General features: G+C 44.4%; 1 protein-coding gene across 1 annotated transcript in view; it reads right to left on the bottom strand.

The window, feature by feature from the left end:
* Nucleotides 1-9,992: 9,992 nt before the first annotated feature.
* Nucleotides 9,993-17,161, bottom strand: part of mfsd8l2 (major facilitator superfamily domain containing 8-like 2) — an 8,230-nt gene continuing 1,061 nt past the window's right edge. Inside the window, exons 3-13 of the mRNA XM_042090541.1 lie at nucleotides 17,102-17,161; nucleotides 16,823-16,885; nucleotides 16,444-16,563; nucleotides 15,927-16,006; nucleotides 14,169-14,478; nucleotides 13,873-13,946; nucleotides 13,415-13,628; nucleotides 12,381-12,503; nucleotides 11,915-12,045; nucleotides 11,156-11,272; nucleotides 9,993-10,904 (exon numbers count right to left, since the gene is read on the bottom strand). The exon at nucleotides 17,102-17,161 is cut by the window's right edge and continues 126 nt beyond it. Of these exons, the coding sequence (XP_041946475.1) occupies nucleotides 11,189-11,272; nucleotides 11,915-12,045; nucleotides 12,381-12,503; nucleotides 13,415-13,628; nucleotides 13,873-13,946; nucleotides 14,169-14,478; nucleotides 15,927-16,006; nucleotides 16,444-16,563; nucleotides 16,823-16,885; nucleotides 17,102-17,161 (1,259 nt within the window). The 3' untranslated portion in view covers nucleotides 9,993-10,904; nucleotides 11,156-11,188. The remainder of the gene's footprint in view (nucleotides 10,905-11,155; nucleotides 11,273-11,914; nucleotides 12,046-12,380; nucleotides 12,504-13,414; nucleotides 13,629-13,872; nucleotides 13,947-14,168; nucleotides 14,479-15,926; nucleotides 16,007-16,443; nucleotides 16,564-16,822; nucleotides 16,886-17,101) is intronic.

Here is a 17,161-nt window from a genome sequence, read left to right as displayed (position 1 = left end):
TTTCTTGATGCCTTGGATAGTGAAGTAGACAGGGATCAAACACACGCTCTTACTAATGGGGGGAATTGACTGATTAATGTCTATGCTGTTTTAATAATTAACTAAGGAGAAGGGCACAGTCAAGTATGCTTTCTTGGTGTCATGCACAGGGTTTTATGCTTGAAATATTGTAGCATTTCATCCTCAGTGATACCCATGAAGTCACTCAATACAGTCATGTGTGAGCATGCTGGTGCTGCTCTCCCTAAATGACGCTTCGATCTGTATAAATGTATGAGAGGCTAGGGCCTTGCAAATCACCGTAATAATAAGGGTTTTCTCCCCATCTGCAGTCTGCAGCTAGTGATGGCAGAGAATCCTCTTCTGTGCTGCATCACAAGTCTGTTCTTTAACCATCCGGCCTTTGGTGCTCAGAAGGTTGCATTGTTAACCAGTCTGTGATGGTGTGAGGAGATGTCCTCCCTCCTATGACTAAAAGCTTAGGATCCTTTTTAGGATGGGGCGTATGGATCAATTACCACATGAATGGCCTTTTTCCCAAAGAAAAGGACATTGTGATCTGAAAGAAAATGGCAGCTACAGAGCTTTTGCGTTGGGACTTCTCGTTGTGGGTAGGCTGCTGAAGGAAGGAGGGGAAAACAATAAGCCACTGTTCAATGCTTACCAGGGATTGTGAATGCCTTTTTAAATGTTACCCTGAAATATTAAAGTGTCTCAGAGGAGCCACAAGGAAGCCTGCCCTACCTTTGGCCTCAGCCAGCTTCTCATTCGTTTTCAGCCTATTACTTTAACCACTCTACCATAGCTCTGCTACTCAACCACTCCATGATTCAAATGAGATGACCTCCGGGCCAGATTTAAAAGCACATTTAACACTCATGATTTTATGTCTGTGTGGATCTTCAATTTAAACACTTAAAAAAATGAAAAAATACATGTGAGGCAGTACTCTGTTAGGATCGTTTTTGACCTTTTCTCTTTTCTCGTGTGGGCACACATGTTTCTATCTAAAGCCAGTCTTGCACTCTACATAGATAAAAAAGTGCACTCTTGAGAGGTGGCATCTTTGAATTGTTGGAGGTCTTTTTCCTGCCTGTCAAACTGTGGGGTCTGGAGGCAAATTTAAGTGCACTCGGCTCGCTGCAGTCAACCCCAAAGCCAATTAGAATAAGGAAGGAAACAAAGAACAGATTAGGCTCCTATGAGCCCACTCTTGTTTGCTTACGGGCCTGAAAGGTCTGGCGGGGGGCCCCCACTAGCCTTCCTGCCTGCATTACAAGTCAGGAAGGCAGAGCGAGGAGGGAGCGGAGGAGGCCGGGGTAGAAAAGGGCCCAGCAGGAGCTGGATGCATTAGCCTTTGAACCAACGTACAGTAGGTGCGGATGAGGCTTTAACCACATACAATCCCACACAGCTGCCTAATTCCCTCTTCTATCTTCCTACCCCCTGCCCCATTTCATTCCATTCCAGAGGTGTGTGTGTGTGTGTGTGTGTGTGTGTGTGTGTGTGTGTGTATGTGTGTGTGTGTGTATATGTGTGTGTGTGTGTGTGTGTGTGTGTGTGTGTGTTTGTTGTGTTGGGGGCAGGACTTTCGGGGGTGGAGGGACAGGGGTGAATCATGCTAATGTTGGGCTAATTCACAACGCATGGGTCCGCCACCGGAGCCTCTCCGAGGTGGTCTGGAGGAGAGGGATGGAAATATGTGCGCAGAATACCTAGTGCCTCTTCCAGCAGGGTCTTATCCCTGATCCCCTCCCCCACGGCTCCGCTCCCCGAGTACCTGACTCTTGTCACTTTGATCTGAGCTCCACAAGTGACATCTGCCACTTAATGCTTGTTTAGTCATGCAAGCCAAGAAGGGCTTGATTTACCTTATGGTGAGGTCATGCAAATGATCTTGCCCAACAATTCTGAAATCCCATCGCACTTGCTCATATCATCAGAGCGATTTATAAGTAGCTGACAAATCTTCCTGTTTGTAGATGCAGAAAGATGCAAAAGCCCTAAATTTAGATTTTTTTATTTATTATTATTTTGTTATTGAATGTAACTGTATTTGTTGAAGCCTATGTAGGAGAATAGACTGAAATTCAATCAGATTGTAAAATGAATACACCATCAAAGGAGTTAATAGATTGAGCGTTAAAATGGAGGTGAAATGAAGAGGTTAAACACGACTTAATAAAGGCCGGGAGATTCTCGGCCGATCGATCCCTCTTGCCATCCTGAATTATAACCAATTAATGTCAGCACTGGCCCGGGCACCCAGGAAGATGAACACGCGCACGGGTCTTTTGTTTTGATGGCTTTTGAGAGATGAGGGGAGACGGGTAATGTTTCCTTTACACCGAGCTACAATTTTTACAATACCACTGTCCTTGCCTGAGCAGTTGCCAAGGCAACGGCAGAAGGAGGTGGGCTGCAGGAGAGCAAAAGGATGACAGATCAGTTTTGGAGTGGACTGTCTCTCTCCAACCAGCCTTGTCCAAGGCCGTTCGCGGTTGGCAGAGGCACAGTCGATTTTCAGACCCGAAAAACTCTCCGAGGGAGTAATTTGATGGCTGCCTTATGACAGCAGGCAGAGACAGGGAAAAGGGCTTGTTGAATCATAGAAATTCTTGAAAAAGTCTCGGTTTTTCTTGTGATAGGCCTGTGTTTTGTTTTGTGGTTAACATTCAGGCAAGGATGACAATAATTCAATCTGGTATGCAAGTACAGTAATACCGTTAATAGGCCTACTGTTTTAACATAAACATTTTAATCTTATTTTTGGTTTGTCGACAAGACTAATGGTGGTAAGTCTTAGCCTAACTGAAGCAACAATTGGATTAGAAATTGAATCAAATTTCTTTGTTTGGTTCAGAGGCTCTCAATATAACTTCTCTCCAGTCTATTCAGAGTCTGTATGTAGCCTAGGTATTGATGCAAAGTGACATTTCATCTCGATATGAAAACTGAGAAGGAAATTAGTCTCATTAAGATGTCGATCATGAGTCTAAACACGGAGACATTCTTGGCTAATTAGCATCTTAATTACTGCTTATGATTCCATAACGGACGTGACTCCATGCCTTACATATCCCTTTAGGGACGTCACTGCAGTCAGTGCGCAAATGACCCAACGCGTTCCAGAGGCACGGCCAGGATTAAAGACGTCTCGTCGCACCCTCCGGGGGGAGTAGGTCCAAACAGCAGACACCTTGACAGCGTCAGATTTTTGTGCCTTGTGGATTTTCGATAGCATCATCAGGTGCAGCAGACCCACCAGCCCCCCCCAGAATGCGTGTTTATAAAAGACTTGCAAAACGCTGAGCCAATGACATTTGAATGCAGGACATGTTGGACTCTGCAGCTAGAATATAAACTGGGACTGTCACATTCCATTCCCTACTGACTATGTGCATCCTAGATATTTTGCTATTTGGCTATGCCATCTTGGTATTTTCTTCCTAAGAATTTTTTTTTTTTCATTAAATGCTCCACCTATATCAATTACAGACAAAAATGCATGCAATTAAATTATTTCAACCAAATGCTTCATGTTCCTTTCATTTCTGGTCCATATCTAATTTTGCTCTCTTTTTTGGCTCAAAATAGTATTGTCAGTTTCTCATGGCAAAATTATTTTTGGACTGATCAGATGTGCATTAATATTAGCTTGTCAGCTATTCAATATATCAATATTAGCTGCTGCTTACATGTGAAGATAACTGAACAGCTGTGTTAATCTGGACTTTCAGAAGCAAACGGCTTAGATAAATACACTGGTGGCCCATATTGTGTTGGTTCAGCACGGTTTAGCATCTGCACCAATTTATAAACAAAAGCACTTAATGGTCACATCAAGGTCATGTATGTTTTCACTCAAGCTTTGGACAAATCTGTCAGACCTGGTCAGGCTGTTGCTGCTACAGGCCGTGGGGAGCCTGAAGGGAACTACTCTGTATGTCTGTTTGAAATGCCAACAAAATAAAACAACATGGGCATATTGCATTGTGAAACATCAGTGACCCTGAATTTAGCTGCGAGCATGTACAATTGTGCTATAAAAATCCCTCTCTACAAAGACAAATGACAATACGAAGTTAGAGAATTCGTGGAAACAGATGGTGTTTCAGAGAACTCCCTCTGCATCAAACTAATGAATTTGCTGTAATGGACTTACAAAATCAAGTACTGTACACCCATAACATGTTCAGTCAAAAAATAAGATTATAAATGCCAGTGTGACCAAGAAGCACACAGTGGCTCAACATATGGACCGCATACACCAAACGCCCATGGAAGAGAGAAATATTGGTTCTCCTCGCATCTGTAATGTGACATTTCAACAAATTATAATTGGATTGATTATATGATTTGTTCAAACACTGAGGAGGACAGAATTCCCTTAACCTCTCCTGCAAGGCTGTCATCAAAGGTTTGGCCTCCATACAGGACTTAAGTCTGCCTTTAATCAGATTTTGTGGAGAGAAAACCCTCTCACACACAAAGAGTCTATTGATACACAGTTGGTGTCAACAAAAGAAAACCTTGAAAGGGGAAGAGGGATTTAGCAGTAGACAGGGGGTGGGTGAGAGTGAACATAAGGGGAAAGGAGGAAAGGCAGTTAGTTGTGGTTTGTAGTAGCCAATAACACTCTGTAAAATCAAGCCTTATTTGATCTGATACAGTTATCATAATGCATAATCACAATCACATAATCACATGCATAATCATAATGTCCCAGTGTGTGTGTGTGTGTGTGTGTGTGTGTGTGTGTGTGTGTGTGTGTGTTTGTGTGTGTGTGTCTGTATGTGTCTGCATCTGTCTGTGTTTGTGTTTGTGTCTTGGCCATCAGTATAATTCACTAGTGAACCAGTATATTCAACGGCATATACTCATTACTCAATCCCTCCCAGGAGCAAATGCACTTATAATGCACTGATATATGGAACTAAATTTCAATAAAACGATTGAGTTGGTGCTTCCCCCTCCAGGGGTCCCTGCAAGGATATGTGGTGAAATACTGAATATCTAGTGAAAGACTATATGTGAGATGAGATGACAGCAGCTTTAATACAGTCTACAGACAAGGGGTTTCAAGAGATTTTTTCCCCAACCTGCAAATTGTCATCCAAAGAAAGCAGCTTATGAGTGGAAGTAACAGGCTGTTGCTGATCCTGAACTCTAAACTCTCTGTCTTCCTCAATCCAATAGACTCTGTTGGCCAGTACTGGAAACAGGAACAGTATGTTCTCCATTAAGACGTTGATCAGCTGATGAATACTGCAATGGTCAAGTAGGCCTATAATCCAATTCAGGAAGTCTCAATTCAATGCTTATTTTTCAGCTACTCTGTATGTCACGATCCTGTGTGCAGCGGCGCACACACACAAAGTGGGGCATTCATGTGGAGGATCACACGAGGCCTTGGAAATGAAGTTAGTATTAAGGGAACGGCAGATTGAATTACACCCAGGATCTGAGCAGAGCTGACCTGCGTTTGGCCTGTGCGGGGCTCCTGAGCATGGATCTGGTGGGTTTCATGGGACAATATGGTTAGTGCCACTGTTATTCATCTGTACACTAACCACCCCTCTGAACAAGACAGCCGTGGGACTGGTAGTGTGGAAACTGATGGAAATTTTATTGTCGAAGGGGATCTGGAGCAATGCTTGCTTTTTTGCCAGCTCAGTGCGATTGTGGATCATTTGGTGGCAAATTGGCATGACTAATCAGAGAGAGCGGTGTCGTATCTTGGTATTGCACCATTCACCGGATAAGGCCCGTGTCAAACGTTTACTATTTCTGCCTGTGTACATTTTGCAGTGCTATGCAAATGACAGTGTGACCTCACTGTGTGTGTATGAGAATCCATTGTGAAACTAAGCTCATATATTTGCAAATGCTAAGACCTAAAACATGTTAATTCGGTAATTCATACACATTCGAAAATGGTGATCAGGGGGGTGGGGTGTTGGAGGATCACTTGTGGATAGTGAGGTGAGAGAGCGTGCGTCTTCTAGACCTCAGGCGGGACAGACAGAAAGAAAAGGATTGTTGTGCTAGTTTGTTCTCTCCGTGTAGCTAACCCTGATGCTAACCCTGATGCTCACGCTTGACTGTACCGCCAAAAGGACAGCTGGAGGGCGGCCATGTTTGTGGAAGGGAGAGAAACGTTGATACACAATGGCAAATTGGACTGAAGACCCCCAGCTGAGCTTTTGTGTCCCCGACAGCGATCAAAATGCGAGAGGTGCCTGAGAAAAGGGCACATACACCCCCTCAACACACACACACACACACAAACACACACACACACACACACACACACACACACACAAACACGCAAACACACACCAACAAACACCAACAAACATGAAAGAGGTCCAGAGATATAACTGCAAAAAATAGCAGACAGTTCTCCATATTTGATACTGTAGCTCAGATAAGTGTCTCTTCGTCTCTCCTAAAAGTCTGAAAGGAAAATGGAGGGCATTTTATTAAAGCACAGATGGGCCAATTTTGACTTTAATGCAATACATCAATGCATAGTCACAGCTATTCGCTCTAGCCTTGCAGATGAAGAGACATTAGATTACCTTTACCGATATGCATTGGCGCAGCATGACTCGAGACAGAACAAAGGCAATCTCACAGTGGATTATTGTGATTTCAGTAGGGGTACAGAGAGCACTAAATTAATTTTATGGGGAGCCTTCCATGACAAAAGTGCTGTCTGCCAGTAGCTGGCTGGCTACTGTCTTGCGATGGTGGAGATGGGTCAGTTGGTGGGGGGGCTTCATACAGACTTTGCATTGTGCGGGGCTGCCGATGGGATTTGCATGCATGTTAGACAGGATTACACACGCCGGAATCTTACTCTGGGAAGCCGGAGCCCATGAGTCTACCAGGGTCTGCGTTAGACATCCAGAGAGACCCGGCCGCGTCAACGTGAACAGTGAGCACAAGGACAGACACACAGTACAGAGCAGCCATGTGCGGAGATGACCCACCCCACCACACACACACACACACACACACACACACACACACACACACACACACACACACACACACACACACACAAACACACACACACACAAACACATACACAAAAACACACACACACTGGAAAGACTTATGGAATATGTGTGCTTTTCATCACCATGCATGGGCTTCTGAGTGTGTTTTGTCTGCCCTCCGCATTGCGTGTCAACAAAGCTCTTGGTCTAAAGCTCGGTGGGCACGGGGGTGGGGGTCGTGGGGGGGGGGTAGGAGGGGGGACACTGGGGGCCGGAGCCGAGGACCCTCTCCGTATCAGCAGGAGGGAGCTTAATCCTCTAATCCCACAAAGTGATATGTATATCAACCATCTCTATTCCCCAGCCGGAGGATGATACGCTCCCCCTGAAACGCAGCCGAGGCGAGGCGAAGCAAAGCGAGGCGGCGAACTGGGCCATGTGAAAGAACCTGGACAAACATATCTGTGCCTCTCTGCTCCAGACAAAAGAGTCTCTATGCAACTGGCTACAGATACGGCTACAGCCGCCACTGCATGGTCTTATGTAAGATCTTTCACTTTCATACGCATTGCAAGAACATACAAGTGGCATATAAGCGCAGGGGAGGAGAAAATATACTTATTTAACCACATACAGAACAAAGGAACATGCTGTTGATGTTTTATCTATTAATGAGCTGCTGCACACATAAGGTAAGGACATGACTGGAAGCAGCAGTCATGCTGCCTTTAAAATGAGAATTGATCATACTACTTCTCCGAAACAGCAATACTAACACAGAATGGGGAAAAATCCAGGCCACAGTCCAACTCATAATTAAAGGAATAAAAATGTAATACTCCCTTTTCATACCGTGTCTTGGGTGAGTAATTTAACTTTCAATTAAGGGGCAGGCTGAAGTTGGGGTTGGGGGGGGGGGGGGGGGGGTTGGCCATCTTTGATTCATTCCTTCATAAATACACTATAAATCTGAGTTTCAAATGAAGTGATCTCTTTGCAAGTCTGATGAGAAGCTACTGTATCTGAGGCATCAGATGGAATGCTTGATGGCGAGCCAGATTTGCATGATGCTCTGAATCTCATCGGACAGCATATGGACTGGTCGTGGATATTCCTCAGCTCTGTGTGCTGAGAAGTGGACCTTGGGTGAAGTCAAAGCTAAGCTGTCTCGGTGTGATCTCGGTTGTTGAGGTTGAAAACCTGTGCAATTGACTTCCAAGGCTAGAGTTTGTTACACCCCAAAAAAGAGATAGATTATCTGTCAAACTGAATGAAGATAGACGGATGAGCCAAATCACCTCAAGGCTTTTTTCACTGCTCATGCCCACCAGCTGGAATGGAGAAGGGTGTTTTTATGATGGTGTAAATTATGTGTGTAGCCAATGAAATAATATGCCATATTTTTGCCAATGAGTCTCATGACAATCTTCTGATTGATTTATAATAATTTAGGCCATTTTTCCTGTGCAGGCTTCCTTATAGAGCAATGAAATCAAATGTGAAACAAAAGTTAAATTGATTTGAACATGTAGGCCTGGCTGGGATTTTAATCTGCCTAGAGAGTTTGAATTTTTTTGAGTTTGCTTTTCTTTTTTTTTTTTTAAGCAGTTCAGCAAGTCTCTTATAGAGTCAAGGGAGTAGGCGACGTCTGCTGGGATGATAACTCTGTGTGCCTTAATTCGATTTTGAAAGTATGCTCCTTTAAAGGGCTCCATTGTATTTCTAGCACTCTACTCGGTTTTCGTCAGGTTAGCCTCTCACAACAAAAGAAGGGCCCTTGCAGCCCCCTGGAGAGGGATCTTTGGCCAGTAGGGATACCCCTTTCACTTCAAAGGTGGAGAGCAAACGTTGAGGTGCCAGGTTCTTCAAGGAGCCACATGTCTGATGCAACGCATGCAAAGTACCTGGTTAAAGCCAGCCCTCTACTGCAATGTCCTACGCCCATGACATATTTATCAGTGCGTTTCAAGGCTAACACAAATATGGGAGACTAGCCTCTGTAAACCTTCTGGGCAAGCCTCCAGGCCTATTTTCTCTGATGTCACTGGACTCGAGTCAATTGATTTGCCCTCTAGTCGCCAGCACTTTTGACATTATATTTGCTTGGCCAACGCCTTTAATCCTCCCTGACAGCTTGTGATGTCTGGGAGTGTTTTTCCCTCTAAAAGGAGATTTGTGTTGTTTACTCCCACCATTGCGGGCAGAGTCAGGTCCTGCTGATTTCATATTACATCCTCAATTGAATTCCAACACATTGCCGAGGAGCTTCATGCCCACCTAGTGAAAAAGCAACTATAAAATGCCCCCTACAAGCAAGCCATTACTGAAGTTGAATAATATAAAGCCTATGATGTAGAGCAAATTCACTGGTGAATGTCTTTCATTTTTCAACTAAAATAATGCCTGCCATGTTTATAAATATTTTTAAAATTATGTATGAAACAATGATTATGACTAAATAATATAATGGTAATATTAACACTCAACAGTATATGAAAACATACCTTATGTTCAACTCACAGATATGACCTACAACACACAGTATATTAATCTCCACAAATATCTCTATCGGATAAAACAGATAATCTCACTCCATTTTAGTTGGGGTTGCACGCAGGTCAGGAATGACAGATAATCTGGATTGTGAGGTTAGGAGGTTAACGGCTAATTCTTGGGCCACTGGCCCAGCAATAGTTCCTCATCACAAACTTTGTCATCCCAGTTTGATGATGGTGGCTGCAGGGAGTCGAATTGTGTTGGCTTAGCAGCTACTGGCACTAATGTGAGAGGAGTAAACCATGATTAAAAGCAACAGACTCTGATGAGGGGAAGATTTATTCCAATTCACACTGGAGGTGATCCAAAATCTTTCTCTTCAGCATTGGAATACAAAGTGGGCGTGTGGTCACAAATAATAGTATCCACTTACAAATATATCAAATGAGAATAATATGTGTTAAGACAAATGGCAAGGATTTGTCCCAGTTTCCAGTAGAAGTGGTATACAGAAAATTATTTTCTTTTTCTGAAATACAAATCCAAGTGTAAGTGAGTGGTCTCAAATCCTATCCACACTTCAAAACATATAAAATAAGGATGACATCATCAATTTTGATCAGTACATTGTATGTGCTGCAGAACCACACAATATCAGTTTGATACATTGATGGTTCCTGTGTAGAAAGACTCTTTCTTTCTCTCTCTCTCTCTCTCTCACACACACACACACCTCTCACACACACACACACACACACACACAGACAGACATACAGAGAGACAAACCCACACCCACAAATACCCATACACACATACTCATGCAGAGAAGAGTATAATCTAGAAAAACCTGAAGCAAGTGCGCCCTCATGTGGTTGTCCATTGTGCATAATCCAGTACAAGCCAAGCAAGGAAGACGTACTGTGCTCTTTTTTTTTTTAGTGAAAAATGCTACTTGCCAACAATATATCCATAAGACATGCTTATACATTCACACAAATAAAATATAGACATGTTCAATGAAACGCAAAAGTTTAACAGATCTATATATATATATATAAGGCTATTTAATCACAGACTAGATGCTATGAAATATAAAATAATAAAATGACCATTACAAATTGCTCTGGGAAGACTTGTGAAAAGACAGGAATAAATTAATCCTTAAAATGCCGGTATCAGTAAAGTGCTGTGAATGTTTGGCTGCGGGGGCATTCACCACAGCTCTGGATTGTGCTGGGCACTGGGGCAACCCTGAGAGTCGGGGTACCTCTGGCGTACTGGGAAGCTCTCGCCTCCCATGGCTCCGGCATCTGCTCACCTCCAGACCGTCCCGCCCACCCCAGACACACGGAGCCCCGCGGCAGTCTGCAGGGCAGAGGGACGCCACGCACACAGAGAACACTGGGAAGAGACAAGAGGACATTGGTCAGCCATGACTGGCCTTCATGTCTGATGATGGCTAAGGTCTAAGCCAGGCTAAGTGAGCTGTTGCTAATGTATATTACACTATCTGAAAACCCTTCAATGACGTTTTCAGTCTCTCAATAAGGCAGGTCAAAACATGATGGCTACTCGGGCAGTGGGCTGTAACTGACAGGAGGAGCAGTCTACTGGTTATGAGTGGAGTGGAGCGCTGTTGTCTTTTCTTTTACCTTTCCCCTCTGACTTTCTGTGAGCGTGCTGCTCTAGCCTTCACTCTCCGTGCTGTCGGAGGCGTGATGGACCACAGGGGGCTCCACCAAGCGCTCATAGGAGAGCACCACCATCACCTGAACAGGGAGGAATCATGTTACCATCACAACCAGGGAGAAGTAGAGTTCATTCAGTTTCTTACAGAGCACACAGCAACATTTGTCTGATATCTGATATTAACTGTAGTTATATTTACTCATGATTGGTATGTGCTGATATTGTTAGAAGGATGAAAGATTTAAACACTAGAGTGATTCAAAGGCTGTTACACACGGCCGGTAATGGGACAGTCAACAGTGACAGTGGAATTCTGTTAATTGCTTTACTATACACACTACTGGCGACGCGAGCCAGTCACCCATCGATTCAGTGGAGATACACTGACCAGACAGCTGTTTTCTATTATGACGTATCAAAATCACCCTGAAAAATAGAAAGGGGCCGATTAAAGCGATGCGACGGCAACAGTTGCCCTGCCGTTCCACTTGCCTGTGTGTTTCCCCTCAATAGAGTCTATTCAATTTTGCCGGTCACCTGCCATAAATCACCATCGCATCGCCGGCCATAGGCCTTAACGTGTGTGACAGAAACAGTTCCTTTAGAATTTCTATCACATGTTGACAAGCACACTGACATGCACAATTTCTATCTCTGGTATGAGCCTATGCTTACTAAATTAGACACGGATTGCACTGAGAGTTCAGCTGTGACACACTGACCATGACGAGCAGGAGGAGGGCCATCATCATGCCCAGCATCAGATAGAGGTTCCCGGTGAGCCCTCCTGCCCACAGAGGGCCCAGGATGGTGGCCACTCCTCCTATGGAGCGCCTCACACCCTGACTAAAGCCTTCAGACAAAGACATAGAGACAGATTCAGACAAGGTCCTGGATCTGTTTGGTAATGAATATACTGTGTGTGTGTGTGCGTGTGTGTGTGCGTGCGTGTGTGTGTGTGTGTGTGTGTGTCTGTCTGTCTGTCTGTCTGTCTGTGTGTGTGTGTGTGTGTGTGTGTGTTTGTGTGTGTGTGTGTGTGTCTGTGTGTCTGTGTGTGTGTCTGTATGTGTGTGTGTACTGTACAGTGCACTTTTGCCATTCAACCACATTGAGCACATGAAGTAAACGGTGCAAAGATCTTAAAGTGTCTTTGGTATGCTTACTCCTGCGTGACTTAATGTCTCCTACCTTGTGTCTTCTCTGCCGTGACTTTGGAGAAGAGGGTCACCTGGGCGACGGCCACAAACGGGAGCCCAAGCAGCTGCAGGAACACTCCGATGCCGAACTCGGACAGCTCCACTGAGTACCCCCCTGCATTCAAAACCATCCATTTATAACCTCTCAAGTAAATGTTTTTTTGCTGGCAGTAATACCCCATGGACCATTTAACAGGTCATTACTAGCAGAGACAACCCATCCTTTCCCACCCTCATTCTGTGGTGCTACTCCAAAACACCTCTGGGAAACGGCTCAAAAGGTCACAGCAATAGCATGGTGCCATCACTGTACAGTGAAACCAAACTACCAGAGAGTGGAGAGAAATGGCTGGCATCTCTTTATCACCCCACACTAAGACATGTTAGACGCTAATAATAACTGCTTAAACTATAACCACTGCTGTTTTTTCCCTTCGTACTCATTAAAGCTGTTATATCTTCATTAGATGAGAGGAGGGGTCTACCCGTCTGCCACTGCCCATGCTGGGCATGAGGGCTGTGTCTGTGCCAGCGGGCAGGTGTTTGCCAACCAGCCCATGGTGTGCGCCAAGCAGAGGAAGGAGGAGGGCATGGCAAAGAAGTGCTGCCAAGTCTAAAGTCTTCCCAGTCTATGTGGTTGTGGGTAGATTTTTTTCCGTCCGATCCTGGGTAAGGGAAGTGTAATATTTATTTGCGAAAATAGAAGTGCAACAAGAGCATGTTTACTACTTTTTCTATTTATATTAGACTATGTGTGTGGCTGAGTGTTTTGAGTCCTATTAGATGTAATTCATTACAGACCAAGAAATCCTTTGTCAAACACAGTAGCTCAGTAGCCTCTTTTTCACTGAATACCACCACCACCACCACCACCCCTCCCTACCCCCCTACACCAAACTGGGACTACATAATCACAGTGATGTGGGTGGTTCATGTTCCTGCAGACTCAAGCCCACAGTCTTGGCGCTGGGAGGCTGGCGCTCAATTACAGCTCGCCAAGGGAGGAGGTAGCCATGGAGGACCCACCTCGTGGTTTGGCCAGGAACAGGAGGCACCAGACGCAGGCCACGGCACAGATGACCAGCCCAACGGCCAACACCATGCGATCGGCCACCCGACAGCTCAGCCAACGCACAAAGAAGAAGCCCAGTATCACCTCCACCCCACAGAGGCTGTACATCACGCTGTTGCCAAGCTCCCCGAAGCCAAAGTAGCGCTGGGTCAACGGGGTCACCATCGTCTGGAGAAAGACGCAGAAATTACAGCCCATGGATAATACGGTCCGTACATTTTGTATTGTTCACAGTGTAAGAATATTTCAAGGGCCCAGGATAAAGGAGAGAGTAGAAAAGAGAGACGGGGAAATAAATCGAGAGGGGAAGAGATATCGGAGCAGAGAACAGAGATTCTTCAAGATGACAAAGATGAAGCTTTCACTGATTGAGTGGGGATTCCCCAGCAATTTTACAACTGATAGCTCTCACCTCCAATGCAGTCTGGTTGAAGAGTGTTATAAATTGGGCTGTGAGGAGCACTATTACCTCTTCTCTCAGGAACTCTGGAAGGAGAGAGAGAAAGAGAGAGAAACAAGAATGAAGAAAAAAGCAAGAGAGAGAAAGAGTAACACATTGTTGAAGAGGGAGCGGCACAAGAGCAAAGCGATCGAACGCACACTTCACACTCCTGACAACCCATTTCTCTCAAAACCAACAACGGAGGAGATAAAAGACCACTCTTTCGTTTCCCCGAAAACAAAGTGAGGAACATCCCCCAAGCCTACCTTTCCTGGCGCTGAAGTCTTCAAAGGGATCGGGCTCTTCAGCCTTCGGGGAAGCGGGCGAGGGTGGAGGAGGGGAGAGGCGTCTGGGGGAACACCGCGTCTCCGACTGCTCGGGATCGATGATGACAGCACCGTAGGTGTCCGACGGCTCCTCCTCGGCACCCATTAGCGGCTCCTCTTCCTCCTCCTCATCGCCCCGCTGCTTTGGTCGGACCACCGTCTGGAGCTCGCTGCTCTCCGTGGGGGGCAGGTCCCAGTACAGCAGGGCCACCGCCAGCTGCAGCAGCAGCCACATCCCACACATGAAGAGCTGAGGGGGACAGAGGTTCAAGAGCAATGTTACACACACACACACACATACACACACACACACACACCCACACACGCATTAACACACACACACACACACACACACACACACACACGCATTAACACACACACACACACACACACACACACACACCCACACACGCATTAACACACACACACACACACACGCATTAACACACACACACACACACACACACACGCACACACGCATTAACACACACATACACACACACACACACACACACACACACACACACGCACAATGACAGCATTTTGACAGCATTAACACACACATACACACACACACACACACACACACACACACACACACACACACACGCAATGACAGAATTATTGGCCTGACTTTTGCACTATTATATTGACTGTCTACTGTATGCACAATTGCACAATTTCTACCAAATTTTGCTGCTCTTATTTCTTCATTGTATGTGCCTTCTTATTTTTACTTTTTATATTGTCTACTTGAATGTTATGTTTGTCTGTGGACCTAATTGGTAAAATATGTCTTGTCTCCACCGTGGGATAGTAGGAAACGCAATTTCGATCTCTTTGTATGTCTTGACATGTGAAGAAATTGACAATAAAGCAGACTTTGACTTGACAAACACACACACACACACATTAGAGTGTCATCATAACATTCTATTGTAACATCGATATAAGCAATGGCAGTGAAATGAAATTGTTTACACATGAGTAGCCCCATGCAGAAGGGTGTATAATGGGGGTTTGTAACTGTACTCATTTCCCACATTGATTTTTTCACCCTTTAATTGCTGTTGTAGGAGAGGGCCCTTAGCCCATTTCCAAGACATTAGGCATCTTTAGGGATGTGTGAAAGCTGACCACGAGGTAAGTTAACTGGAGGGTCATTACACTCACACCATACTGAATAGCGAATGGTGCAAGCAACCGTATTGGTACACACTCGGAAATATTAATAACATAGAAATATAGATACCTACAGTCTTTCAAAGTGATAACTTGTAGCCTGAAAAGCCAGCCCAAACTTAGCCCCGCCCACAAAATTTGAGGTCGGGAAGTCTGACTGGAAGTCTGAGTATGATGACGTCAATGAGAAATGTATCCAAAACTGTAATTTTTCAGAAATGGGATTTGCGATACTAAAAGATATGGGTGTAAAAGATGCTAAGTACCAAATTACATTTTACATAATATATAAATCATTGTCAGACAAATGATCTGTGCTCTTAAGTATACTGTATACTACCACAAATGACTTGGCATGGTACAGTAGACACAGCACAGTAAGTGAACATTGATTTGGTAAAAGTTTGAATGGTATTGCCCTTCACACTATAGCAAAAAGCTGCATATCAGCATTTTTGGTGGAAGATAAAGGATGAAAAAGGATTAGTTAGAAAATGAGAGTTTATCATATCTTACCCCAGGTGAAGTGTACTTGTTCACCACAAAGGGCCCAAGTTTAAAATCACATAGCCTCAGAAAGATGTTGAAAGCTGGACCTAAGTGGTAGAAAGTGCAAGAGACAAAGCATTAGATTAATGGTCTGTCCACTAAATAATATCTTTGTACTGTCCTGTGTAAGGCATACATTTTATACATTCAACTCTAGCATTCTTAGATAGACCAAATGTTCATAAACAAAGCACATTCAATGTCCTGTGTGCTTTTCAGTAGTAAAAAATACAAAAAAATGAAAGCCTGTTTAGAGTAACTGGTCAGGTGCACTATCAATCACTTCCCCAATAGACAATAAACTGATTCATTTATTAACTAATCAAATAAGTCAGTGCAACCTCAGAAGCTGTGCAACCTCAGAACAGAACAAAAGGGCAGGGTTGAAAGCGCACATTTCAACTTCATGATCCTCACATATACTTCACATATACTTCATCCTATCATACTTCATGAAAGTGACCATGGGATAAGAGGAACTGACCAATCAGGAGCCCGGCCTGGCGGCATGCCATAACAGCAGCGAAGACCTGAGCGCGGTCCCCTGAGACAGTGTTGCGTGTCAGGTACCCAAAGATGGAGGAGCCCGCTCCTGCACCAATACCTATCAGGAGACATGTAGGCAAATGGCAGACATAAACACACACTCTGCTGAGCAAGATTTGAACATTCAGCACTACTAGGCGTAGTGGTTCAGAGTATGTGGTATGTGGTATATGTGTATTTTAATAGCAAATACAGCAGTGATAGGATGATGGCCACATGGAAATTATATGATGAATAATTACTACTTCACTATAGGCCAAGGCTGCTTCATGAAATTGGCTAGGTCTACCATGAATAATCTGATAAATAAACATCACCTGCAACAAGTCGGCTTGACAACAACAGCCACTTCGAATAACCAATAAAATACATGAAATTACCTAAGGGAAAGAGAGCAGATGTTAACATTAGGCTACCATGTTTCACAGTAGCCTATCATCTGTTGACAGTACATTAATGCAACCCCACATCTACATCCTTACAGAGGGCCACAAGCAATCAATCTATGAGGCCAACAAGTGTAGAAGAAAGGTACCTTGTGTTAATGCTCATGTGATGGAACACATGTCTAACTTGTGAAGTGCAATTATACCAACCTATTATCTCAAAGACATTGGAGAGGAGGAGGATGGTCTTTGTTTTACGAGTCCGGTCGG

The sequence above is a fragment of the Alosa sapidissima genome, chromosome 1, assembly GCF_018492685.1.
Source record: "Alosa sapidissima isolate fAloSap1 chromosome 1, fAloSap1.pri, whole genome shotgun sequence".
Taxonomy (NCBI): domain Eukaryota; kingdom Metazoa; phylum Chordata; class Actinopteri; order Clupeiformes; family Clupeidae; genus Alosa; species Alosa sapidissima.
Note: the sequence above shows the minus strand (reverse complement) of the source record. Positions and strands in the feature narration are given on the sequence as shown.